This window comes from Plectropomus leopardus, chromosome 9 (assembly GCF_008729295.1).
Source record: "Plectropomus leopardus isolate mb chromosome 9, YSFRI_Pleo_2.0, whole genome shotgun sequence".
Classification (NCBI taxonomy): Eukaryota; Metazoa; Chordata; class Actinopteri; order Perciformes; family Serranidae; genus Plectropomus; species Plectropomus leopardus.
In genome coordinates, this window is record NC_056471.1 from 20,636,335 (window position 1) to 20,664,124 (window position 27,790).

Sequence of the window (27,790 nt, forward strand, 5' to 3'; positions counted from 1 at the left end):
ACCTACATATATACAGGCTAAGGCACAGTCAAGGAGCTAACCTGGGAAAGTGTTTTTAAACTGGAATGCACCAGCAGAGTTCAGACACACTCATATGCAGAAGAGCTTTAAATGGTGAAGTTGTAATAAAAATGCTGAATGTATAAATGAGACGCGGATCACAATGCACGAGTTGTGGTTGAATATGCAAACGGCTTTTTTGATATAGTTTTTAACTAAAATTCATCGAGAATTTTCCCTGTTTTTTGGGTTCTTTGTTCATTGTTGAGGCATGCAGGAAAAACTGAACAGGGTGAGTGATTGATATGCAAATTGCAACAACATGAAATTTTCACGGATCAGTTACATCTTATATCACGAAAATATCACGGTTTACGGTATTACACAGTTTTTATTATCGTCAGTTACATTGACCTTTAAAGGAATAACAAAGGATTTATTTTGGGGGGCTGAACAAGTGTTATAATTGAAACTTTTTTTGTCATTGAAGTATGTATAGAAAGTCTCCCTTTTGAAAATAAAACAAATATAGGTGAGATTCATCCAGTTGCGTTTATTTTCAATACAGTAAATAAGCAAATTCACATGCTTTATGGCCGTCAATTGTCATATCACGATATAACTTAAAACCAGTATATGGCTGCAGCTCTATATACGATGATTGTTTTGTGGGTGAAGTATTTCTTTAATGTTTTACTCTCGCTTTATGGCCTGTATGTTTTTCTGTACCTGGAATAAAGAACAAAATGTAGAAGGAAAAATACGCACACAATTTGGCAGATTATCTAACTCTAATACTACACCTGTTTGGCAGGTTAATTTCTACAATTATAGTAACAGTTATTCAAAAAATACATTTTTATTATTGAATCTTGACCACTTGCTGTTGAAAACCAAATAGTCATCTTTGGGCTAAAATACTGGCTCTTTATTATAAATAAAAACTGACTGAATCACCGTAAGTTTTTGAAGTGTAATTTCACCGCTCCTTCTCTCACCCCTCCCTGTCTCTCTTCCAGTAGACCCCTCCGAGCTCCTGACCCCTGATCCAGTGGAGCTCCAGTGCGTTCCCATGGAAACCCATTACTGCCCCGTCCCCAAACTGCTGGTGGCGGCTCCGGTGGCGCTAAACTCAGTAAGCCTTTCCCGAAACCCCAGTTAAAGTCCCTGAAATCTGCGCACTTACAGGGCGGTCATCTTTTCTGAATGCAGCAAACATGTGCCTCGCCTACAGTGCACACTGACTGAGTGTGAAAGCTCTTGTGAGATATTACGAACGTAACAAAGCTGCGATGACGCAATACAAGCCTGGACGTATTACTGTTGCTTTAAAGCAGCCATCCTGATGCATACTGACTCGATCAGGCTGAGCAATAGAGCTCCCTCGTTCTTACAGCCATACATGCCCACACCTTAAAAGTGTTGCAGACACACAGACAAACACACACACACACACACACACACACACATAATTTAAGACTACATGCCCTTTATGGGTTGGAGCCATCACATGAGGCGACCCAACACTTTTGACTGTTCCAAAGTCAGAAACTCTGAAAAGCTGGAAATTGAGACCGTTTGAGTGGCAAACGGACCTGCCGCCGGTCTACAACCAGTACGCGTTGTCAAAAATGAAAGAGTGTTTCATATCATGTCATGTTTACGTTTCAAGATGGCTACAAATGTAACATTTGTGTTGTACCATTCAGTTTGTTCTCATGGTCTCATCTCGCCTGATGAAATGCCAACGAGTTGTTTGTTAATTTGTTTGTGCCTTTGATTTATCTGCTCAGCTGCAGAGGAGACTTTGTTTCCCGAAATAAGTCAAAACACTTGAAAGCAAACACTGAGAGATGTTGGAGGCAATACCTGTTGTTACATAAATACTGTGTATCAACCTGTTGAAGAAAATCAAGGAATTACAGTGATCGCCATTTTAAATTAACATTGTTTCAGGAATGTTTAGTTTGATTTGAATCAGTTTTCGTCCCCCGGCTTCACAGTCTTGTCTGGTATTTACTGGATTTAATAGCAGCAAAGAGACTTTACTTTTCAAAAACAACAACCTCAAATTGACAAAGTGACATAAAATTAGGATACAATCCCTTCTATACTAAAGAGGCTGAGTTGAGAGGTTTTAAAGAATGTGGCTCTTAATTTGTTGATGTAAGAAACAAACTGCCTTAAAGCAGATGTTGACTTTGAGTGATGCAGTATCTTTATCCGTGGTTGTTTCTTGGATGTGATGGGTAATTGTTTAACGATTGAAAAGGAAGGTTTGTTTGTCCCGTTTCCTCCATGATTTGATATCCAAATATTGTGTAAAAGAATGACAATCTACAGGCGATGGGTCCTGTAGCCTCGGCTACAACCTCAGATTTCTTGTGTTAAACTCACCTGAAATCAAAGTAAAGACAAAATGACGTTCTGATAGGGCTGTAAACTTCTGGTTGAATGGTCGATGGTTTGGTCAATATGGTCTTGTTCGACCCAGTTCTCATTGGTCGGACAATCGCTGGCGTTACTCTAATAAGGATGTGTGTCCGCCAAAGTGTTTCTTTTCCCAGCTGAAAAACAGCAATTGTTGTCGTTCAGCGCTTGAATTTGTCCTCTGTGACAGTTGGTCTTTGTAGTGTTTGTCCCGCCCCTTCTCCACTTTGATTGGATGGCTTTTTTTTTTTCTTTTTTTTAATTCAAAAACTGATAAATAATCACAAAAGACATTCTGTGTGGGATTCATCAAGTCTCTCTCACATGCAGCGTTACAGATGTTTTAAACGTTAGTATTTTATCGTATATGAGATCATAAACCCCAGAGTTAACTTCTGTAGTCTCCAGCATGTCGGGTTTTTTCTCATCAGTCCTGTTCAACACCTAGTGGTGAGATGGGCTCGTGCATGCAGCAGAAAAGCGTCACAGTTTATTTTTGGTTGATGTTACATTGGAGATCACATTAATTTTTCACTCAAACTACAAACAGGTAATTTAATTTACTGTAGAGCTCTGTGACAGGAAATAAAAAACACTTTGGTGGACACACAGCGCTAACAGGTAGAGGTAGATTTTCTTTGGTGGATTACAGCTCTAGATTCTGAGTCAGATCTAAGATTACAAACTTTTATAATTGGCTTTTCTTAAACTTTCACACCTGATGTCAGAGTTATTGCACAAGATGGGAGCTGGATTTGTTTCCTGATGTTGTGCCTAAAGTCTATGTGTGCCAAGTGGTGGTCAGTATATGCAAGGAGCTGCCCCCGTTAAATGCAATACCAGAGTGACTCCTCTCAAAGAGATTTGATTTAAAAAAGCAGTTTGTTTGTGTAATTGTCTCCTTTAATGCGGCTTTGGATTGAATACGTGGCACAAGATTTTTATGTTTTATGGCTCTTCAGGGAGAAAGCTTAGAACTTGAAAATGTCCTGTCTGACTTTATAATGTGTCGTCTTTTCTACTGATGTGTCCTTTTTGTCAAAAGTAGTCAGACTCTGAATATTGCAGCCACAGCTGTTATAGCCAGAATTGAGTTATGGTACAGTCAGAAGGTGAAGGAATAAACTATGTGTTTGATGTATGATGGTTAAAAAAAAAAGGTAAACTAGTTGGGGTTTTTTTGGTTTTAAAAAAGTCTGTAAGGAATTGCTTTGTAGGCGCGAAAAATTGAACGTAACGGCTTTGGAAACCAGGCTGAAACCACTTTTATCCAAATTCAAATGTGCCTCTTTCAAGTCTCCTCAAACCACCACTGTCAATACACTGTAGGAACAGACCAGTGCTCAAAGATAGATGTGTTATTTGGTACGTTACTATAACAGTCAATCACATCTGTTAGTTTCTTCTCTGAGACAGCTGTGCTGTCTTATCATTTATGTAAAGAAATAAATTAGTGAGTTGTGTGCATACATAAGTGTGTTGAAAAAGACAATGAATCACATATTTGGTTAGTTGTAAATGCTGCAGATATTACGGCATTTCCCACTGAACATTATTCATTTTAAATAATGTTATTGTGTCGTGAATGTATCTAATGCAAAAACTCTACACATGCCCTTCTAAAAGAGCGGCATGTTGAAATGTAATAATTCACTATATATAGACTATTTCTGAGGTCACATAAGTACCATGCTGATACTGTGTTAAGACATATTAAAGTATGTGTATTGTTATATAGATTTATATTTAATGTCAATGGATGGTGTGACTACTTTTAGAAATATCTTTCACTCTCAGAAAAGGTAGAGCAGAATTGTACTTTTTGAAGTACAAATGTACATCGTACAGGTACATTAAAGTACCATTTCTTGCCAGTCAGTTGTTGTAACCCTCCATTCAAAAGTGCCCAAAATGAGCCTATGAAAAATGGTATAATCACTGGAAAAAAAAAAGAAAATTAGCACTCGACTCCTTTTTTTAGCATGATTTTTTTTTTCTCACATTATTCGGACTGGTCAGTACTCATTGTACTGTCGTCTTTGTTTCTGTTAACCCCCGCTGGGAAGGCTGTATACATAAGTAACTGTCTAGACAGACCATCCGGTAGAAGTTGCTTGTGCAGCGACAAGGATGAAATCCCCCACCAGCTTCCCACCCATTAACACTGCCACCTGTGTTCACTGGGGGCAACTTGGAAGCGCCGCTCTCTGGGATTGACCCTGGTTTTACCACCTTGGCGCCCCAATAAGTGTGTGTTCATGTTGAATTGGTAAAAATATGTCCCTCAAAGGAACAGTACACTTATTTGCTTTCTTTTCAAGTTGGATGAGAAGATCTATACTGCTCTCATGTTTGTGTGTTAATATGAAGCTAGAACCTGCAGCCACCTAGCCTAGCATAAAGACTGAAAACGGGGAAAGTGCTGAACAAACCATGGAGACATTTTTGTTTATATTTTTGAGGGTACTATAGGGGATACATTTACACTTAAACAGTAAATCCGGAGTGATTCAGAGAATGTGTGACAGTCTTAAATCTTCACGGTAAGGTTGCCAGGCAACCAGCACTATAGAGATATACATTCCAAAGAGAAGCACCAAGTGAATGACACGGTGTAACTCCCTCTAAAAACACAAATTGTCGTGTCTATATTTGACATTTTTACAAATTGAAAATAAAATATGTTAATTAGTAAACTTTAGAAGTGTTATTAGGCATATGTTTCAAGTTTTGAACTACAGCTCAACCAATACTTTTGAGTCTGATACCTGATACATTAGTTTTTAGCTTTTAAAAAAAACTCAGAACGATTCAGCAGATAGTTTTTCGTTTTTCAACATAAAACATTACATAAACAAAATGTTTTGTTTATTAGGTCAGACAGACTTTACAACAGATCGATAGCTCCCAGAAGCTGCAAAGAAACAATGTTTTCATTATAAGGGTTAAATAAATAACACCAAAAGTTAATTCAGGTGGCATATAGCTCTACAGAGATAACATAACTAAATGACTGTTAGCCTTTATCTTATTTGGCTAATTCATGTCATCTTAAAAATATGTCAGCAACCAACCTATCTGTCCTTTTACAAATCTAAATAAGAGGGAGACAAATCTAGCTGATGTTGGTGACTAAGCCTACATTATGCTAACTCCTCTTGTAGCAATACGTTAGCTAGGTAGTTAGCTAGCGTTTTGCCTACATTAGCTAACGTAAGAAGTTTCTATATAAAATGTAGCGTGTCCATGAAGATTGTGACAATCCCAAGTCACATCCTTTAACCATCTTCATTTTTTTCTCTATTTTGAATAATCCTAACACTTATTATATCTAGTGCCCCGTTTACACGTACACGGTTAGTTTTAGAAACGGACATTTCACCCTCTCCGTTTTCAAAAATAATTCTGTGCACACATATCCGTTTTCAGAAAACTTTGCGTTTACACGAACGCGCGTATGTCTGCTGCCAGGACATTCCAAAACTGTAGGTGGCAGTGTAACGAGAAGCTGAAGCTCACGTTAGCCAATCAGAATCCCGAAAATAGCAACAACAGCAACGAGTCACTTCCTCTTTCTTGTTTACAGAAAAACATGCTCCGTTTACACGCAAATGGGCAACCGGCGTTTTCCAAGATCTCCACCCTGGCCGGAGTTTTTAAAAAGCATCGTTTTCAGAGGCGAATTCTCCGTTTGCGTGTAAACGAAGGGTGCAAACGCAGGAATATTTCTCTGTTTCTCCGTTTCTAAAAATAGCATAGCTAAGCTAACAGAAAAGGGGGAAGTTGACCAGGGTTATTTTGGGTACCAAGCTTGCTCAATTGTAATTGGAGGAAAATATTTTGTTACCAATTAGACAAACATGTACACTATGTTATCTACAATAAGCTGCTATTAGCTGAATTGTTGGTCTCGCAATACTTTGGATAGAACTAGGCTAACTTTTTCCCCATTTCAGGTCTTCATGCTAAGAAGAGCTAAGCTAAATGTCTCCTTGTTCAAGCTTCATATTTATCGCTTAGACGTGAGATTGATGTCAATCTTTTCATCAAGCCTTTCTAACAAAAACCAAGCGCATTTCCAAAATTCCGAAGTATCTATTAAAACTATCATTAAATTTTTATCTACATGGTGGATCAAACATCACGTAGCCCCGTTATATGCTGGTTATCGTACATCTGTAAAGAAACTTGGCAGCCAACAGAAATGTGCTTCTCATTTACCCCTGCTTTTTAGTGTGTTGAGCAGCTACGTTTTCTCAAGTTTTTGAGCAGAAATTTGATGAAACTGATGATTCGAATGTCCAGACAATTAAGTTTGTCTTAATCTTACAGCTTTTAAAGACTAGCTTTGTCCAGCCAAGAAAACCCCGCCCACTAGCCTTCGTCTTCTCACCCCTTCACTTCATTATGCCTTCACTATCTGCTGTCCAGCTGACAAAACAAAACAATACTTGATTAATAAATTGTGCCTCTTGAGGGCATTTGAATTTTGAAGAAGATGTATGTATTGATGCACAAGAGCATGTTCGTTTTCGGGAACTGCGGAGTGGCACGAGAAAAATTAGTTTTTACCTCTTTCCCTTTCTCATTCTCTTGTACTTGATTTCCTTTAGGCCTCACTGTATTTTTTCCCATACAGACATGAATCATTTCTCTGGAATATGCAAAAAGCTCTGATCATTGTGTCCAGTGACCAGATCCTTTAGCATGCGGACAGTTAATTCGATCCTGAGCATATTTCTGTTGCCCAGGGCACAAACAAAGGGCCTTATTTCTTGATCACTGTATAAAGATGTGATAGGTGTGTATGAAAGTGACATGTATTAATCGTAAGTTAAGCTTCTTTTTTTTTAACTGACATAAAAAACACAGCATGGAAATAAAGAACTCATTTATACATAGTTAATAGTTTGTGTAGACCAAGACAAAAGATGTAATATGAAAATCATTTGTATACAATGATGGAGTCATTGTTAATGGTAATAGTTGCTGTTGCTGTGGCAACAAAACGACAACATGGCTACCTTTCTATTACCGTAATTGTGATTTTTTTCACATTAATTGAAATTACATACATCACTAACTTATTCAAAAAGGGAATGTCTAATTAGTTTGTCTTGTTATTGCGACGTGATTCAATATTTTGTATGGAAAACTTAAATCCTTGTAATATCCAAAGGTCCTTAGGGGAGATCAGGTGTTTATTTTGTTTTGTTTATTTGACCTTTATTGTTTTTTGTTCTTGTACATGGTCTTTCTGAGAAATAAGAATGGACTTTGGCTTTTAAAGCAAACACCTATCTGTCAGGAAGGTTAAAGAGGCTTTTGGACTAATTGAAAGATCTTCATCTTTTTCTGTGAAATCAAACCTCCTGCAGACGCTCAGTTTCCGGTACAGAGCTTCATTAGTGGGTTCTGTTTCAGTTTTGGCCAAGATGGTGGTCCAGAAGTCTCTTTCTGCCCAGCTGTGCTGGGTGATGTCGATCCTTGCTGAGGTGTATACGAATGTGTGATGTTCACCTTGTTTGCACTTATGTACATAACTATGTCAAAATACTCAAAATTTATTTTGAATAAATATAGATAAAAGAGTTGATTAAAAATCAAATCAATGTATTGTTAATGATATGAGTATGTCTATCATTTTATTACAGTATAAAAAGATTGCTCTGAGGGATCTGTCCTTTTGTTTGTTTGTTTGCTAGAGCCCTGTTCTTTGCCAAGCATGACATTGCCTAGCTGTAAACCAGGAGTGGTTTGCTTTGAAATAGCTTTTTTTTTTTTCATTTAACAGGATATTTTTGTTTCTATCATATCTGACCCTAACATAAAACAGAAGAGGTAGATTAGAAGAAATAGCCAGTCTGGAATATATAATAAACCAGTACTGACCTCATCCTTTTAAGTTTAAGGGGGAACTTCACCTATTTTTAACATTCATACATGTTATTTCATTGGTCGAAGACCAGTCGCCCCAGGATTTCACATTACAGTCACAACAATTAACACAAAATCAGCCAATCCCTTTGAATCATTTGCAACCTTGCATTTTTTTTTAAACAATCTAAGACGCCTAATCTTATTTCATCGTCGAACTCAATGCCTCTCTCTCTCTGAGACTACTGCTGCACGACCCGAGCTTTGTGTCTGGGACAGAGTCACACACTCACATTGACAGGGCTAACTATTAACATCACACGGCTAATGTTACCCAATGTTTATCATTAACAGGTTTAAAGACAGAGTGGAGTCATTTTAGTGTCAGTGCGAGATTAACGGCTTGCAGAGATGGTCCCTCCGCACCATGTAGGACTGCAGCAACAGCTAATTGGTGTTAATGAGCTGTTGCTGCAATCCCCACCCCCAGCCATCACAAATTACAAATATATTCTAATCTCAAAACACTGACTGTGTGACAGCATCAGAACAATTCATGCAGTTTTCGCTTGCCCCCACAATTTCATTACAAAAAAAGGCCTATTAACATTGTAACTTGCATCACAACTTTTTTTTTTAGAAAACCTGCCATGAAATCAGGTATTTCAGCCTTCAACAATGCCAAAAACAGCTTGTAAAATCCTGGAGGGACTATAAGACAGTCAAAAGGTATTAGTAAACACAAACAACTCTCTACTAACTAAAAAATAGAGTGCACAAACTCAAATCTGTGATGTTATGGGGTATATATTCTGGAGCTGCTCCACAGACAATGAAATTGGAAAGATGTTCTAGATGGGAATGGGGAGAGAGGGGAATGTTCTGAGTTTATGGGCACATTTTCGGTTTCAGAACTGACAACATTACAATAGAATAAAGCTCGTTTTAGAAAACAAACATTGTGTGGATCCACAAAATCGGGCTGTCATTCATTGTTAAACAAGCAGCTCCAGACTTCATACTTGATGATATCATATTTGAGACTTCTTTGTTTTCCGGCTTTGAGAAAGAGTAGCTCTTGTTCATAAATACTAACTGAACTTTCCTAGACCGAGGAAATAATGTATTGGAATTCTTAATGTAGGTGGTGTTCCCCTTTAATTTCTCCACACGAGTACATGGATGTAGGTGCATTCCTCTTTCCAGGAATGCACCAAAATAAAGCACAGATTAGCTCCACCTGCAGGCTGAAAAGCAGTCAGGAAGAAAAGAGGAGCAGATATTAAAACCATATAATGGAGGGACATGGATGTGAGATGTGTTCACAGGGTTTTAAACTCACTTTACTTTTGTCATTTTGTGCAGTGGGTTATTCTTTGCTCCCTTGTTGTCATTATCCAAAACAACAATAAATCTGAATTCTCCTCAGGATTTTAGTCCAAATTGCAAACAAACTGGTTTTCCGATGTTACTCTTGCAGCAGCAGCAACATCCTTACACAACTCTGTTCCTGCAGATTTGGACATGTGATGCTCTTCAATTGCTATTAAAGCCAACGATTTTGTTGCCATGGCACTTGTCCTAGCGGTGGATTGACTGAGTCATCCTGGTGAATCAGTTCACAGCCCTCTGACTCCACATGTGGAGTGAACTTAATATACTGTGGGTTTCCAGACACCAACAAGTGAATAAGATTGTGATTTTGTTTTGAAATTGATTGATTGTTGTCATTTTAAGATAATTCAGTTGTAATTGTGCCTTTATCATGCAAGATGTAGTTTTCCTTTTTACGTTCTTCATCTAAATTGACTTAAAACAGCACATGTATCGAGTGTAAAACGGATCCTTTTATTTAAAATCCTTTGTCGGTGACAAACTTGACTTTGTTGGTGGGTACAATCGCAGACTGAATGGCAACCCGTGGAAGATGATGAGGGCCAAAGACTGTTCAGGACTAAGCCATATGAAAAACTCTCTCTGACACTCTAGGACAGACTTGAAAGTGACTGCTGTTTCTTCGTCATATATCGTTTCACTCTGTTTTCTGCTTGTGGTGCTTGTATGTGCTGCTGTGCTACATGCCAATTTATTTTGCAGTGTATAGCTATTAAGAGTAAGTTACTGTGCCTATGATGAGTTCTGCGATTTCTGTTTGACCTTTAATAAAACACATTATTGTGATCTTCTTGTGGTTTATTTTGTGGTTTATTATCTTTTTTGTGTCACCTTTAAAGAGACTGTTGATTTCCTGGATTGTGAGATTTTTACCTGTGTATGACATGATGACATTTAAACGAATCAAGGTTAAATTTTCAGATGAAGACATGGACATAAACATAGATTTACAGTGTCTTAAGATATTGAAACTGCAGTTCCACTTAGTTAGAGAAAGCAATTTGATCAATACTTGAAAGAAAAGATGTAGGCCAATACCTATGCCTATGCACAATACCTTCAATGTTACATTTCTTTAAAGTGAATTTTATTTTATGATGTGAATATGCTGTAGGTTACTGTTAATAAATGTACATTTATTTTTTTTTTTTTTAGCAAAGATTGACCTTATGTCCACTACAAGGGACATAAAATATTAATAAATAACATTAAAAAAAACTCTGTGATTTGTTTCTTACACCCCAATTATTTAAATGATGTAAAAAAAATCATGTAATCACAACATTTTTCTACGTGTCTAGGGAGGGTAGAGCAGAGACTATTATTATTATTATTATTATTATTATTATTATTATTATTATTATTATTATTATTATTATTAGCTTTACCTTTTACCTTTTAAAAAAATAACAGTCCATTTACAAACATTATGGCTTTAAAAAAAATTTAAAAGGTGCATCCATGTGAAATATATTAAAGCATGGCTTCACTTTCATACATTTGAATATAAAATTTTCTAAGAATGAGGATATTGTTAACGAGAAAGTCATATTTTGGGATTGTCCATAACCAGCCTATAAACAATGTATTTTTTAAAGAGATGAGTTTAAATTCAAATTTGAGAAGAGGCTTTTATTCTGAAAACAGTCACGCCGGAAGCTTTGTTGTCGTTACCGGAAACCAGACTGTTAGCTTCAGGAAATCACTTGGTGGAAAAAGCTTTCCTTTCTGTAATCAAACCGCCCCAGCACAGAGTCAAACACACACTGAAGCGACATCAAACTGTAGCAAATGGACTCCTGGACTTTGATACTGAATCTGCGGTCTGTCCGTCGATAGCACGGCCGGGTGTCGAGGCACCGGGCCGGGCCGGAACCAGAACCAGGCCCGGACGGACGGACACATCCAGCGCTGCGACACCGGCGGGCAGCTGCGAGAGTGTGCAGGAACTGGCATGCTCTCTGTAGGGGAAGTGCAGTGAGTTTTACCGTGACTTGCTGTCAGTAGCTGGACGGCAAGTTCTCCGGTACTTGAGGTTTATCAGATCGGATGTAGAGGCTCGAGGCTGGAGCATGGACCAGCGTGAATTTAGCCAGAAGCGAGCTAACGCTAGCTAACACCGGAGTTAACGGACGTCAACTTTTGCTTGTTAATTAGCGAGGCAGCGAGAGAAAAACAACGAGTATGAGCGCCTCACTTTGGTTTATGTGAATGAATAGGGGTTATTTGATATCGCCTAACATATGTCAGTTCGCTCGTTAGCTATTTTGTAGGCCTGATAAATGTTTCTGGAGCGAGTATAGCGGTGTAGCTCAGTCGTTAGCTGCTAAGTTAGCCTGCCGCCCCGATGAAAGAGTACAAAGTGGTCGTGCTGGGCAGCGGCGGCGTCGGCAAGTCCGCGCTCACCGTCCAGTTTGTCACCGGAACCTTCATCGAGAAATACGACCCGACCATCGAGGACTTTTACCGAAAGGAGATCGAGGTGGACTCGTCTCCCTCCGTGCTGGAGATCCTGGACACGGCGGGGACGGAGCAGTTCGCCTCCATGAGAGACCTGTACATCAAGAACGGGCAGGGGTTCATACTGGTCTACAGCCTGGTCAACCAGCAGTCATTCCAGGTATCTGGTGTCACCTCAACACACACACACACACACCCCTTAAACTGCTCATAGCAAGGTATTTAATCACTGCATTTACATTCAATATGTGGGTGTGATTCACACTGCCTTTTTGCAGAGCTCTGCACCATCCAAATTTTCATTTATCGGTTTATTTAAAATAGGGACCGTGTTTAATAATGGTACTCATCTTTAGGGGTCGACCGATATTGGTTTTTCAGTGTCGATACAGATTTTTAGTAGTTGATGAGACTGATAACTGAGATTTTAAACTGATGTGCATTTACAATAAAAATGAGAATCTGTCAATTGGAATTTGGAAGATAACAAACTTAAACAAAAACTTTTTTTTTTTACATGCCTTTAGCAAATGTTTAATCAAAACCGCAATGTTCAGCGTCATATACATCATGAAGTTCCCAGCAACTTTTTTTGTTTGGTTTTATAAAGTCAAGTGAAAATTTAGATAAAAGTAAAACTAGCTCCCTGAGATTTTACACAGTAAAAGTTGAGCTTTTTAATTAATTAATTATTATCGGCAATTATTAAAATAAAATGCTTCCACAGATAGTCAGCAAAATGCCAAATATTGGCCCCAATACTCGGCCAGGCTGATAATTTTGGATCCCTACTCAGTTCGTGTTTTTTGGGCCCAATCTGGCCTGCATAAGGGTGCAGAGTAGGTTTGGGCGCTATCTAATGTTTCATACCTTCTTACCTTCTTAAAATTTCACCAGTGTATACCAAATGTGATGGTATAAGTGTGGGGTGCTGGTTTGGTTGAAATAAATCCTTAAATCACCAAGTTAGACATAAAAAAACATGCCGTTACTCCCCACAGTCTCTGCCTTTGCTGGCCGCCAGCTGTTTACAGTCCTATAACTTTTCCCTCCACCACTAGGTGTTGTTGTGTCTTTCAGCTCAGCTCTCTGTTACACCAGTACAGAGTGAAGACTGAGCTCTAGTAGTGCGTGTTGTGCACTACATACAATAAGTTTATGAGAAAGAGGAGCGCCTGTATTTATGACAGTATTGAAAAACATACCTTTGGGATTTATAAATACCCTTATATGCCGTATATACAGCAATACCACCTAAGTCTTGTGCCGAGTGGCAATACTAACATGTTGTTGTTGTCACTGTGTACTTGTTTGCAGTTGGTGTACAAAGAAATAGCTCACCGAAGTCTTTTCTACTAACAGGAAATGATGCAATACCAAAAATCAAACTGAAACTGCTGTGCCACCTCCACAAAGAGAAAGAAAGATGTTTATTGTTCTTTATGTATTGACTAAAGTATTCCTGTAGCTGTTTCACCATCATATTCAATTATTGGGAGTTGTGTGTATATGTATATATATATATATATATATAAACTATTTTAGAAAATCTGTTAAGAAAATGTTGTAATAGAAAACACCTTGGCCTATATGGGTAAACTGATTATTTGTTTCAGTGCTACAAACTGCCTACAGTTTTCCTGAGAAACCACACGCTCCTATCCTCTCCCCCGTTGATCTTTCAGGATATCAGACCAATGCGAGACCAAATAGTGCGAGTGAAGCGCTTCGAGAAGGTGCCGTTGATCCTGGTCGGTAACAAAGTGGACCTGGAATCGGAGCGCGAGGTGGCCGGCTCAGACGGGAGAGCTCTGGCTCAAGAGTGGGGCTGTCCTTTTATCGAAACTTCTGCCAAGAGCAAGACCATGGTGGACGAGCTGTTCGCAGAGATCGTCCGACAGATGAATTATTCCACGCTGCCGGAGAAGCAGGAACAGTGCTGCACAGCCTGTGTGGTACAGTGAGGAAAGAGGTACAAGCACCGTTGTTCTTATCCTCTTAGGCATTGTTGCATTTGTATTCGGGCTGCCCCAAAGAGCTCACGAACACAGCACAGTTGGCCGCTCACTAATTTTACAAAATGTGATAAAATGTCCCTGTAGTGCTGGTGTAAAATGGTTCACAAGCTGTGTAGAAATGTGGCAAATGGATGACTGTGTGGCGTTTCAGTGCAGTGCGAGGGAGAGGAGAGGTTCGGCTGGAAGTGAGAAAGACGAGTGGGTGGTGCTGCTGCGTGCAAACCGTTGGTTTAGCTTGTTATCATAAGATTGCAGAAAGTATGCGGCATGAAGAACACAACTGTATGAGCAGCTTAGCGCCATAATGAAGCAGACAGCGCTGTGAGCCGAGCCGCAGAAAGAGGAAAATGTGACATCCTGAAAAAGAAATTATGTTCCAAAACAGGAAGTTCGCTTTAGATTCTGTCACAGATGTTGCCTGTTTTAACCACACAGATGCACAATAACAACACCAGTTTTTAGCCTTTGAAATCCTTACACTTAAGCTGTTTTCTCTCTTTTCTTTTTAGATATGCATCATTTGTGTGGATCACCACAAGGATTTTTGATGAACCATGACCCCGGGACAAGCTGACAAAAACTTACCGCAGCTGGTAAAGTTTCTGTTCAATGTGGTTTCTGACTGTCTCACAGAGCATCTGACAGGAAAGATGTCGGTCCTATTTTTGATATCATAACTGTTAGAAGACGTTTCTGCTGCAACCTTAACGGCCTTTGCGATGATGGCCCAGGACGGAGTCAGACAGACGGACTTGTAATGAGCGAGAACGGCCATCTGTGAATTTCTTTTTTTTTTTTCTCTCTCTCTCTCTCTCTCCTTTTAGTCGGAAGTATCCCTGAAATAATAAGCAGGAGTGTTTGTGAGGTTGCAGCTTCTTTTTAAAGCTGCTTTAATCACTATTATATACTTTATTATTACTTGTATTATGTCTCAAGTTTGGAATTTGACAAAGTATTTCTTAATATTGAAGCATTTTGACTTTTAAGCATGCAGACTTCGACCAGTTTGCTGCCCAGGTATGCTGCTCGCTTTATTTTGAAAATCGCGTTAAAATAGTTCTAACTGACAGAAACTGCAGCAGCGAGTTTTTTAGCTTCGGGAAACTTAGACATGATGTCCGATTTTGTGGATTAAACCTGTAACATCAAGAATTTACCTTTTTATGATCGCAGTAGCCTGAAGCAGCTAAACTCATCTGAAAACATGCATGCTCAAAATTGAAAATGTTCGACTAAATCAACTTGGAGTGATAAGGAAGAGCCATTTTACTGTTTTTAGCCTGAATTCTGTCAAAGTCTCTACAAGACATGAACCGCGTGGACGCAGGTCTTCCATTTTCAGTTTTCTCGTGGAGTCTCTGTGGGGGAATGATTTTGGAACGACCAAAGGAAGCTCACAGTTGCATATTTGTGTATGACTACATGACGTGTGTTGCTTTAAAAATTCAGGAGACGCTGAATTCTTGTCACCGAATAACTCCCGCTGCAATGTGGTTTGATAAAAGTTCTGGCACAGTTAATCAGATTTAACTTTGTATTTTTTCTTTTTCTTATAGTAACCTATTTATTAAAGACTAACGACATTGGGTAGCCAGTTTTAAAACTTTAATTTTATACTAGTTTATATGGCTTTTTGTGACATTTCAGGATACATGGTACATTGTTTTGTTTCTGGAGCTGAGGATTTAACAGAGCCTTAAATAATTTCTGTTGCACCCTGGTCTCATGTTTCTTTTTATTTTCTTCTCAAAGTTATGAAAAAGCTGTCGTCATTTGGTAGTAAACATGCTGGCCTTTCTGCTTTTTGTCATTGGGCTCAGTTACAGTTTTATCTTTGATACACAACGATATATCTGTACACAATATTAGAATAATGTTTATTTATGCTTCATTCAGAGTTGATCGCGTTCCAGTTCAACAAGTCAGAAAACCAAGATGTTGTTAACAATGCCAGTTTAAGGGCTGGGCAATATAAAGATAGTATAGTATCGTATTGAGATATGAGACTATATATCGTCTTGTATCGTATTGGATGTTGTTATATCACAAGGTGGAATAAATTGTTTTTTTTCCCTGATTTTAAAGGTTGCATTACAGTAAAGTGATGCACTTTTCTCAACTTATCAGACAGTTATGCTTGTTTTAATACTTGCTTTTACCAACTTTGTCATTATATCTACATCTACTAATGATTATTGATCAAAAGTGGAATTGTGTCAATATTTTTTCAAAGTACATATATTCATTCCTACAACATTGTCACATATATAAGGCAATTTGAAGAAAAAAAATTTGCTTCTGTCTCCCAGTTAGAGCATTAATTAATTAAAGATATCGAGATACAGCCTAAAAATATCGCCCAGCCCTAGTTCAAGACAGGTTAACCATTGTTGGCGAAAGCAGTTAATAACACATTACGCTGTATTTTCACTGCAGCAATATTTCCACAGACAGAAGTTAGAAAGGACTTTATGTACAACCTTTTTTAATGAGACACAAATAAGACAGAACTGCTAATAAAAAGTTCATGGCTGCAGCTTTCACTACTGTCTGCACGCAGCAGCCATATTAGATTTTGTGGTTGGAACGCATCATTAACATCAGGGACCTGGTCAACGTACACGAGACCTAAGAGTCAAATTCGTTTAATTATTGTGAATACTGTTACCATTCCCAGGCACAGATGAGTGGACCGTGTGCAGGTCCACTTGCGGTTTGAAGTACGGTTTATGTGTACTTGGGCACAGTCTGCATCAGGTGTGAAGACCAGCTGTACCAGAAGTGGACTGTTACAATCGCAGTTTAAAGGGAACCAGTTGCACTTTAATCATCTGAGACCTGAGCTAATTGGTTTGATGTCTTTCAAAAAACACAGGTAAAAGGCAAAAAGCAACTTCAGAAAAAAAGGACCTAAAAATTAGTAAAAAATGTCCAAAAAGGTGTTTTTTTTTTAAATCTACCAAATTCTTGCAATTTGTGGAGCACTTAAGTTGCCCATCTCGTTTTTCCCGGTGTTTTCAAAAGAAAGGAAACCAAATAGCTCATGTTTCGAAGGTTTAAATGCATGTGAAAGCGTCTGAACGCAGCACAAGGAAAGTGATGTCAATTCATGTTTCATAGGGTCAAAGAAAGTAGAAGGTAGATTTATTTAGTCATTTTTTAAACACAGTAGTCGATTAAAACCAGCGGCCCTTGTAGGAGAGAGCATCCATCTGAAGTTAAATGCAGGAGAAGTGCACCTGGTTCCTCATTTTAACTCAAAAGTCACATGAGGAAATATGTATTACAACAGTTTTTTATGGCTGTATTTGTTCCTCCTGTTCATACTGGCCACAGAGAGATCCCACTCTAATGACAGGTGACGAGGGACAGAAGAAAAAACAAGGAGTTAAACTTTGAAGCTACATCATCTAAAAATACAGATTCTCAGAAACAGGCAACACTTTCCACTTCCTCATTGCAGTGTGTGTTTTCAGGCCCCAGACTGGCAGCGTGCGATGGTGCTGGTGTGTGCTTTGCAAGTTTTTTTCTTTTTGCATTTGTCACACATAGTGCTGCTGTAGTTTCCACGTCCCACGGAGCACAAAGCTGGTTCTTCTTCCTCTCGCTCTGCGGTTGTCAGGTGGAGCTGCTGGGTGCTCGCTGAGTCTGTGCATCCTTCACCGAGCTGGCAGCGGCTGCTGCGTGACGTCTCTGAAGCAGCAGGGTCACCACAGCTCCTCCAAGCTCCTTAAGGGAAAAAAAAACTCATTTTGAGTGTCTTGTCCTGGTTCCTGCTGGGTTTATCTCTGTCCACTCCACAAGGCAGCTTTAAGCAGAGACATCTTTACACACAAAAACACCACAGTGCCACTGGGCTGTCAGCTGCAACAAAACAAACTCACCTTCAACAAAAACATGATGATCACTGAGAAAGTGGGTCATTTCTTTATGTTGTGGCTCAGGACAATGGAGCCCTGAAGAGAGTAGCTCCAGTTTGTGTCTTTACACTGACCATGTTTAGCTTCCCAGTAACTGTGGGGGGCCACATGTGCCAAGGTAATAATTTCATTTCATTTATATTTGTTAGCGCACAGGATTTGATGAAAATAAGTAGATGATAACATTAGAATTGTGCAGGTAGATTTCCCTGAGAATTTACAGTCTATTTACAATCTATTTAAATTCTAAGACTAATTTTCTTCTTAACATGACAACATAACAAACAAGTATTGGAGCAGACGCATACACATAACACATCCACACAGCTATACCAAATTTTTCATGTCAGACTTTTTGAAAGAAATGGACAAGTTTTAATAAAGTGAGGACTGATATTTCACAGTTAAGTGTATCGTCATTTATTTACATCTACAATAACGCGGCTATATTCTATATGACAAAGTGATTTTCTACACTTATTTACATGTCAATTCAGATGTGAAATCTTTTGTCTTCATTTTTAATTCCTGTTATTGTCTTCACAGCATTTTCTGTGACACTTTTGACCCTCCATAAATGAGCAGGATTTTGGTGATTTTCAAGTTAAAAGAAGTTAAAATGGCTAAATTTGGCTGACAAGTCAAAGTGTGTGTGAGTGACACATAGGTTAAAGCATCCAGTGGTGCAAGAAGTATTCCAATTTTGTACTTCAGTAAAAATAGCAATACAACAAATTCTCAGTTACAAACAAACATTTTGAATTCAATGTTAAAGAAATACGTTTCCATTACAGTGAGATAATTATTTACATTTGGAGTAAAATCAGCAGAAAGGCTGCTGTCAGTGTTATTCAGCTACTTATACTGTTGGATTTTTATTTGTAATTAACTCATTTTGATCCATAATTTTTTAAACCAAGTGAGGTTATTTCTTGATGTACCTATGATTATGCAAACTAGTGAGACAGTATACCAATCCCTGCCCTTTACCCTCAGCCTTATGTCTTAAATATAGGTCACACTGTCATTGTAATGCTGCATAAATTCTGTACTCTTTATACAACTCTGGTTTAAATTGGGGACAAAACTACAAGAGGATCTCTGTGGAAATGTGTGGACAACTGTTCCTATAATCCGTGTTCATTGAAAATTTGACATTTTACAGAATGAGCTCAGTTCTGTTATGTTTTTGATCATGAAAATAAAAAATCTGATTATCCGGCCACAAGACAATGGCAGAGAATGCATTGAAACTGAAGTAAATCAGACTCTTAATTTGTAGGATTTTTTTTTTTGCATTTTTGTCCTTAAATTGCTTAACCTCATCGGGTTATTTCTAATTCTCTCTAACGAAAACCAATGTGGAAATCACATCTCTTGAGACAAAAGTGGGATATAATTATTTATTTATTTATTTATTTATTGTTCTAAAGAAGTCATATCACTCCACTGTTATACTGAATGCATTACTGTGCAGAAAACCAGCTGAGCAGCGTTGAATCTGAGCTTTAAACTGGTATTTTTCCACTCTGCAGCAGCCTGTCTGTGGTCACAGCTCCAGGCCTCCAGGTGGCAGCATCACGTGGGTATAGGGCGATGACGTCACCTGTCTGAAGCGGAAGTAGCTGTCAGCTGTGTGGCTGCAGGATGAAGATGAGCTGTGAGAGCAGGCTGCGAAGTGTTTAAAAATACAAACAAACCTGAAAACTGACAGTTTTGCTTGAGCGGAAATGAAGACGGTGTTTGTAACCGTCGGCACCACGAGCTTCGATGAGCTCATTGACAGCATCACGCGCCCAGAGGCCGTGCAGGTGAGCACAGTTGGTTATTATTGAGTTAAAAAGGGGCACCAACTACTGCTGCAATATATTATAAATACTCAGTGGCAGTGGTGTTTATTTAAGTAAAATCAGTAATTCCACAAAATAGTTATTTACAAGTAACAGACCAGAATTCATTATTTTACTCAACTTTGAGATTTTTACAAATACAAACCAACAACACACATTTTTTGTCTTATTAACCAAATAGCCTCTGTCTTAGGTTGAGAAAAGAGAGATAAAAAACCCCAAATACATACTGATAGAAACAGGACTAATAAAAAGTAATAAATGTAGTATAAATAAACAACTAGAAAAAGTAATAGTATGGAACTGTTACAGACTAAATGTTCTTAAAGTATTAATATACACATTCTCACTGTCCCCTATCAGTGTTATGTTATTGGTCCATTATTAAAGAATGAATGTATAAGTAGTACTTGTTGTAACTTTGTTGGTCGACATGGAGCTAATTTCAGTTATTTCATATACTGTTGGATGTTTTAAGTTTGAATAATGCCTATCTTATAAACTGATCTTTAATTTTTATGTGAAATCTTAATCTGAAAAGTAAGTGGAGTAACAAGTATAGTGGTTATTTTAAATGAAGTGGAGTAGAGGTATAGAGTAGCACAAAAATTCTATACGTAATTAAACAAAAATCTGAAATTTGTACTCAAGTACTCGGGTAAATATTAGGGATGAACAAAATATCAATACAGCATAGCATCTCAATATTTTTGCATGGCTACATTGTATTGATACATGGAGGACAAGTATAGATTTTTTTATTACTTAGATTATTAATATTGCAAATACAAATTCAACTTTTGGTACCCTACTAAAATAATACAATCAACTGGGTTTCTTTTTCAGTCCACTATATATGTTGTATGATGTGGATAAGCAAGAATCACAGTAAGAATATACACAATATATAAAATGTGTAACTGTATACATTACTTACTGGATTTTTTTGAGTACAGTATGTTGGTCATTCATTATATTTTTAAACAACTATCAAATTAGAAATACCTTTTTCAGATTTTTTGTAATAGCACTTAAAACATCATAGGTGTAGATTTCAGGGGGGGTGCAGTGAACAAGTCCAAACATTCACACACACACACACACACACAAAAGGACAATTTGAAATTAGCCGATGACTTTTATTTTGAAAAAATTTAAGACATTTACAATATAAATTAATGCAGAAAAGGCACAAATTGGTGCATAAAAGTTCACCAGAATGCAGGAAATGAAGTGTTTGATGCTCAAAACACCCTACACGAATGCTGTTTGACTCTGTCCTGAAACTGCAACACTTTGATGTAGCGTGCGTACTTATACTCTTATTAATAATATTAACAGCCACAAAATAAGAAACATGAAACCAAAATTGTGATGCTATCTGGTTTTAGGTTTTGCAGTTGTTCTGCAGTTCTCGATTTGATTCAGACCTGCGCTTTCTCATAATTAGTGGGGAAACTTCAGCAAAAACATCACCTGTTCAAGATTTCACAGTGGGCGTAAAATGTAAAACTCTTGTTCCAGGACTTTGAAAATGGCAGAAATTTCAAAGTGTGATTTGTGAACTTTTTTTTTTCTCCCATCAGGCTTTAAAGGCTTGTGGATATGAGCGTTTTGTTCTTCAGGTTGGAAAAGGATCTCTTCTTCCGGCTGCTGACAGCTGTCCACCTGTGCAGCTGGAGGCTTATCGATTCAAAGACTCTATCGCAGAAGACATGAAGCAGGCCGACCTCGTCGTCAGCCACGCAGGTGAGTAAAATATCAAAAACCTCCTGCCAGCTGGACACTTAATCGTGGTCACACTATTTATTTATATATTTATTTTTTTTGTAATTTCCTTTTTGTTCCTTTTCAACAAATATAAACATAAACAGGAACAGTAACAGGACAACAAAAAAAAAGTAGAAGAGAAAAACAAATACAAGGCACAAAACTTAACAAAAGAACATAACAAGACACATGTGAGAAGTGTTTTCAACAAACACTATGTTGACACTCACACAATATGATGAATGGAAAAATATAATCATCCCTCCTACATTATATTAAAGTGACAAACAGGGCCAGTGTATTTAAGCACATATTTGTTAGTCAAGTATCCAAACTTAATGACATAAAAGGTCAACCATCACATTAATTTGTTGTCAGTCCCATCTCAATAAGTAATACCTCTCCCATGTGCTAATGACACCTTGCTGCATCATCCAGTTTGACACACAGTATAAACTATCCTTTACATTTCTTTAAAACACTCCTCTGTACAATCCCCCCTAATTATTCAATATAATATTCATGTAGGGGCTCCATATTTTCCAAAATAGTCCCTGCTTGTTTAATTTGACAATTAAATGCTCCTAGTTGGCTATTTTGGTCACTTCCCCACACCACTCGTCAAAAGGGACTGTTTTTGTTTTCCAACCTGCACCACTGAGTCTCCCGTGCAGACAAATCAATCCCTTCTGGCGTTATATACCTCAAATACAAAGTGCAAAGGGTTCTGTATCAACCCGGTCAGCATTCAAGATTCAAGATTCAAGATTCAAAGTGTTTATTGTCATATGCACAGTATGGAAACATGTTTCCCTGTACAATGAAATTCTTACTTTGCTGTCCACAGAATGCCTAACGTGTAGTCAAATATAAAAGAAATATGAAATAGAAATTTAGAAATTTACAATAGAACAAATAACACAAGTGTAAAGGCACTAAACAATTTTAAGTAGCAAAATAAGTAGCATTTTGTTGAGGAATAGTATTATATAATTATATATTATTATTATAATATTATTTATACTTTTCCTAAATTCCTGTCATTTGGCATTTATAAAGCATTTGTATACGTGCACCTCTGTTGGTTTCACATCTCCAGCATTTGTCCCGAAGTTTTCGTTTCACCATCTTACAGGGTGTCCAACAAGCCCTATGAATGAGGAATTAACAACGTCTGTACTTCCCTTAATGTCCTACACCCAGACCAAGTCATTTCCTTCCACCTCTCACTGTTTTTTATTTCTTTATTTATTATTTATTGGCACACAAAATTGAATAAAAGCAAGTAGATAATAATAAGCATGATAATAACTGTGCAGGAGAGGTTAAAAAACCCAAAGGGGCTCCTCCCCTGTAGAGTTTACAGTCTATTCAAATACTGACGGTAATTCTCACCTTACTATGATAATATGTCAAACAAGAAATTACAGTCAACAAAAATGAAGCAGAAGCTTCACATTACACATCAGTACAGCTAATACATTAACAACAGCACAGATGTTTTTCATGTTAGACTTCAATGAATGCTGTCTATCTCCTCTTCTAAATCCTCCTCCCAGACTCTCTAAAGACCACCGAGCTTTGGTGGGTGACACCGCTCCGCCCTTAGTCTGCAGTTTGCCCTGAAATATTTCCTGCATCACAGTTTGAGGCATTAGGAAGATTTTTCCAAGATATTTCCAAAAATCTTATCTAAGAATTTTATATTTAGCAATCAGCTGTTCAAATGACGTTAAATGATCATCCTCAAACACGTCTGCAATAAAGATAATTCCCTCTTTCACCCACGTCTTCCAAAAAAGAGTTTTTTTAGCCCACCTTCAACAGCTTGTTATGCAGCAGTGAGGATTTTTTGTGAATGACGGCTTTGATCCTGTGATCTGGTGTGATACCCTCCAAGTTTCCTTCGCACATGCCGACAGTGGAGTCTGAAATGGAGTTTCTCCTCCTGTTTGAGATCTAAAAGCCTGGATGAGGAAAGATTCTGCAGCTTTCTCAGTTGAGACCCATTCAGGGGCTCGATCGAGACCCCCATCCTCATCAGCAGCACATCATTTTGTTCTGCTAGAAGAGGTTTTTTGCTGCCCACAGAAAAGACTTTACAGCCTCATTAAACCTTGTTAGCATTGGAGGAGGGAAACCTAAAGGTGAGATATGTAACGTAATTGTTTTGTGGAACTGCTATCAATGATAAGCTCAGTTTAGTCCAGTTCATGGTCACATTTTAATCAAACAGTCAACCGATTCTGCCCCATCAGCCAAATTACTGTCTGTTTTTGCACAAATTAACCGTTATTAGAAGGAGCAGCCACTACAGGTAGTTTCCGTATTCATTTCCTGCTTTGAAGACATGAATGGCTCTGTGGGATTCAAAAACAAACACAAGCATGTCATCAGTGTGCAAACATTAAATAGAAAACTGGTGGTTGATACAGCAGAGTGTCAGCAGCTGACAGCATGAGGGCGTTGAGCAAACTACTCGAAACAGGAAGATACTATGCATATATGAATATGGGATTCTGTTTACATTTGACATTTACATTTTTTACTTTTAGGTGTTTTTGCTTTTTTTTTTCTCAATGCCAAACAACCATATTTGTTTGTTAATGAGGCAAAATTTTACCTGAGGAGAAGAAGAGTAATGGTGGGATATTAAAGATAGATTCCCAAAAACTTCTCACTTTTGGACAGGTCCGAAACACGTGTGTAAGGGTGGCAGTTTCTCGCCAACATCAATCACATGTGGCGTCAAGATCTACCTTAATCTTGCACAGTCTTGCTTGAGTCCAGTGCAGACGATGTGCAGTTTTAAATTGAACTACTGCATGTTTAAGACAAATAAAGGAAGGACAGATTCTATTATTTTTTTGCCACAGAAACTAAACTTATAGTAAAATTAATAGGAATCAGTAGTTGCACAAACACAGGCTGAACTTTGTCATGAATAATGAGCTCGATCTTGTGTTTCTCCTCAGGCGCAGGAAGTTGTTTGGAGGCGCTCGGTGCAGGGAAGCCTCTGCTGGTCGTCGTCAATGACAAGTTGATGAACAACCACCAGCTGGAGATGGCCCAGCAGCTGCACAAGGACTCCCACTTGTTGTACTGCACATGCAGGTATGAGTTTCTCACATACACAGTTTATGCACGTGAGTATTTTGTTAGCAAAACAAAGTAATGAACAAGCTTTTTACATAAATCTTTCAGCACCCTGACAGAAACACTGAGGACGATGGATCTCTCTGTTCTTCGGCCGTTCTTACCCGGACAGCCAAAGATTTTTGCAAACTTTTTAGACAAAGCTCTCGGCATTCAGTGAAACTTTCCTTTCACTGCCTGATTTCTGTTACAAGTTGATGATTTTAAGAATATAATGTAATATTATCATACTTGGTGACATTAATTATTATACTGCACACAACAGTTTGAGTGTTCAATTTTTTTGTATGCAATAATATTAATAATATATGACTAATTACAGATCCTAATGTGTGCTGTGAATTATTTGTGTTTATTCATTTAAAAAAAAAAAAAAAAAAAGTTTTACGAAGGTGAAAGAAAAACAAAAATGTCACCAGATGTTTTAGTCCAATGACAGACAGCAGGGCAGAGAGTCGAAGTCACGGCGGCACTTTGAGAAACAAATGGTTCAGTGTTCATCCTGATCAGAGTGTGGAAGTAAGTAAGTGACTGTGCTGTTGATACATTTTATAATTAATTTTTCATATAATCAAGTTGAAGTGACAACCCCAGCAAGGCAAGTTTAGTTATATAACACAATTCAGCAACAAGGCAATTCAAAGTGCTCTACATAAATTATCAAAAGCATCAAGATGAAGTGCAAGAGAAACACATTATAAAGGGACATTTAAATGCATTTAAAACGAAATTAAAGAGCTAGAGAATAGAAAATTTAAAAAATGCTAAAAAAAAATTAAAATTAGAGTACAGTGCAAGAAATGAATAAATATTTGACTTAAAAGGCAGTGGAAAAGAGAAAAGTCTTAAGCCTTGGTTTTAAAAGAACGTAGAGTTGCAGCGGGGCTGCTGCAGATATGTGGGGCATAAAAACAAAATGCTGCTTCCCCCTGACAGACAAGTCAATACATTTTGCCGATTCGTAAATCTGGCAACACAGTATGAAAAAATGATGCTTAATGCAAGATGCCTACTTTAGACAAAACAATGTATAACATTAATTTCATGAAGATGCACCACAGATCCCATTTTTGGCATTAAGTTAAAGTGGCAGCTATTACTAAGAATAGCCTTTAATAAGAGTTTTCATCAGGAATTATTTCTGATCACTCTCTAAGTCGACAGTCGACGGTTCTTCTTGATTTGTATCAAGAAAACTAAAAAGAAGGAAAGCTCATGACGTCGGTGACAGTGTGCCAGTTCTGTTGAGGTTATTGGGGCGGACACAGCAAATCACACCAAAGGCAAAGGCAAGGAACGTTTTTTTAGAGCAAAATTGTCATAGTCAAGTCAAAGTTCATTGTAGCCTAATCACAAAACATGCCCAAAGGTCTGAACAGATAGTATTTTCAGTTTAATTTCAATTTTAATTTGACCTATAAACTCCAATATCACAAATCACAATAAGCCTATTAATCCATCATATCTTTGTTGTTTCAACTTAAATTGAAAAAATCCCTTCACCAGATTATCTTATATATATCTTTTTAGTTTCCTTGGTTTGTAAGTGGCACGTTTATTTATTTATTTATTTATTTACTGTCTGCTGTGTATTTGTGTGTCTTGAGAAGACTCAGCTCTTCCCAAGAGGACAGACATTTTGACGTAGACCAAACCGTTAGTCTGTTTGTGATCCTGCGTCGCTCTGACTCTTTTGTTTGCTTTTTTGTCAGTGTAAACATACAAACTGGGGCTTTTTTTAGGATTTGAGGACATTATGGGCTCAGCTTGGACCTCATTAGGAAATTTTTAAATAAACAAGCTCTATTTTGGTTATTTTTGATCATCTCTGGCACCTTATTTATCCTTAAAAACTGTTTCTTTCCAGATTCATTCGGAATTGAGATGAGAAAAATATTAGTGGTTGTTTGTAATTAGCATTGAGTACAGACTACTTCAATTAATACTACATATTATTAATATTGCAAGTTAAATGTATGTATTTATTTTAACAGTGGTGGGATTTAAGTAGGAAGGATGTGACAGATTATTAGATCTCTGGCTTTTTTTTAAATAATCAGGCCTATTCTTATTTTTAGAAAAAAATGTAGCCTATATATTTAGATTTGGGGCTCTGTGTTTATATTATGAAATAAATATTAGTTGATGTCACTCTCTTCTAATGTCCACTGGTTTTAAATGCAGGTAAAATGCCAGTTTTCTGCTTTCAGAGACACTAAATACATTTGCTGCATCACAGAAAAGCAAGTTGTACCAATTCTTGCCACAAGGGTGAGATGATGTTTAAAACTGTGACCTTGCGGGTTGATTATCATTTGTCCTCCGAGCACGTACGCTCCAACTTTTCCCGGCCCAGACTAGCAGGAGCAGATGCAGACATTTTGTGGGTTTCAAATCAGTTTTAAGGGAAACATTATGTGGCACCAGGTCATGTTGTTGATGCAGAATCCCTTTTTTTATGTGAAGAAGCGGAAAGAGAGGAGGACCATCTGCAGCAGTGATCAGTGTTACAGAGCCCCTTATAAATCCCCTACCTTACATGCTGTATGTACATGAACAGCTTGGGAAAGTACATTTTAACCCTTTGAAACCTGGGACCGTAAGAACTTTCTTGTGCTGTTTTCAGACACCTTTTACAGGCAATTAAAACATTTGCTTGCATTTGTATCAAAAATATGAAAAAAAGGCTCCACAAATTAGTACATTTAGAAAATTAGCTATAAAAAACTAGGGAAAATGTCTCGAGAGAAAAAGAAGTTTTTTAAAGCATTTTTCCAAGTCTTGCTTGCCTTGTTTTTTTTTTTTTTGTTATTGTTTATTTTGTTAATTATTTGTTCTATTATTATATTATTATGGGATTTTCTTGTTCTTTTATTCTTTTTAAAATATAACTAATATACAAATTTTAGATATC

At 37.7% G+C, this 27,790-nt stretch overlaps 3 protein-coding genes across 7 annotated transcripts in view; all 3 read left to right on the forward strand.

The window, feature by feature from the left end:
• mbnl3 (muscleblind-like splicing regulator 3) overlaps positions 1-10,488 on the forward strand; it is a 37,458-nt gene extending 26,970 nt beyond the window's left edge. For 4 of the 5 annotated variants that reach the window (XM_042493251.1, XM_042493252.1, XM_042493254.1 and 1 more), the window contains one exon: positions 1,023-10,488. In XM_042493251.1, the coding sequence (XP_042349185.1) occupies positions 1,023-1,040 (18 nt within the window). In that variant the 3' untranslated portion in view covers positions 1,041-10,488. Of the gene's footprint in view, positions 1-1,019 lie in introns of all 5 variants that reach the window. The other variant, XM_042493255.1, reaches the window with a different exon arrangement.
• Positions 10,489-11,393: 905 nt separating this feature from the next.
• rap2c (RAP2C, member of RAS oncogene family) lies at positions 11,394-14,750 on the forward strand. The gene is made up of 3 exons (XM_042493003.1): positions 11,394-12,322; positions 13,848-14,134; positions 14,690-14,750. Exons 1-2 carry the CDS (start codon positions 12,050-12,052, stop codon positions 14,124-14,126), a joined length of 552 nt encoding a protein of 183 aa, XP_042348937.1. The 5' UTR covers positions 11,394-12,049; the 3' UTR covers positions 14,127-14,134; positions 14,690-14,750.
• A 4,983-nt stretch (positions 14,751-19,733) lies between these two features.
• zgc:92907 (uncharacterized protein LOC436733 homolog) lies at positions 19,734-26,643 on the forward strand. The gene is made up of 4 exons (XM_042493004.1): positions 19,734-19,911; positions 21,537-21,699; positions 24,696-24,834; positions 24,925-26,643. Exons 1-4 carry the CDS (start codon positions 19,831-19,833, stop codon positions 25,034-25,036), a joined length of 495 nt encoding a protein of 164 aa, XP_042348938.1. The 5' UTR covers positions 19,734-19,830; the 3' UTR covers positions 25,037-26,643.
• The last annotated feature ends 1,147 nt before the right edge of the window (positions 26,644-27,790 follow it).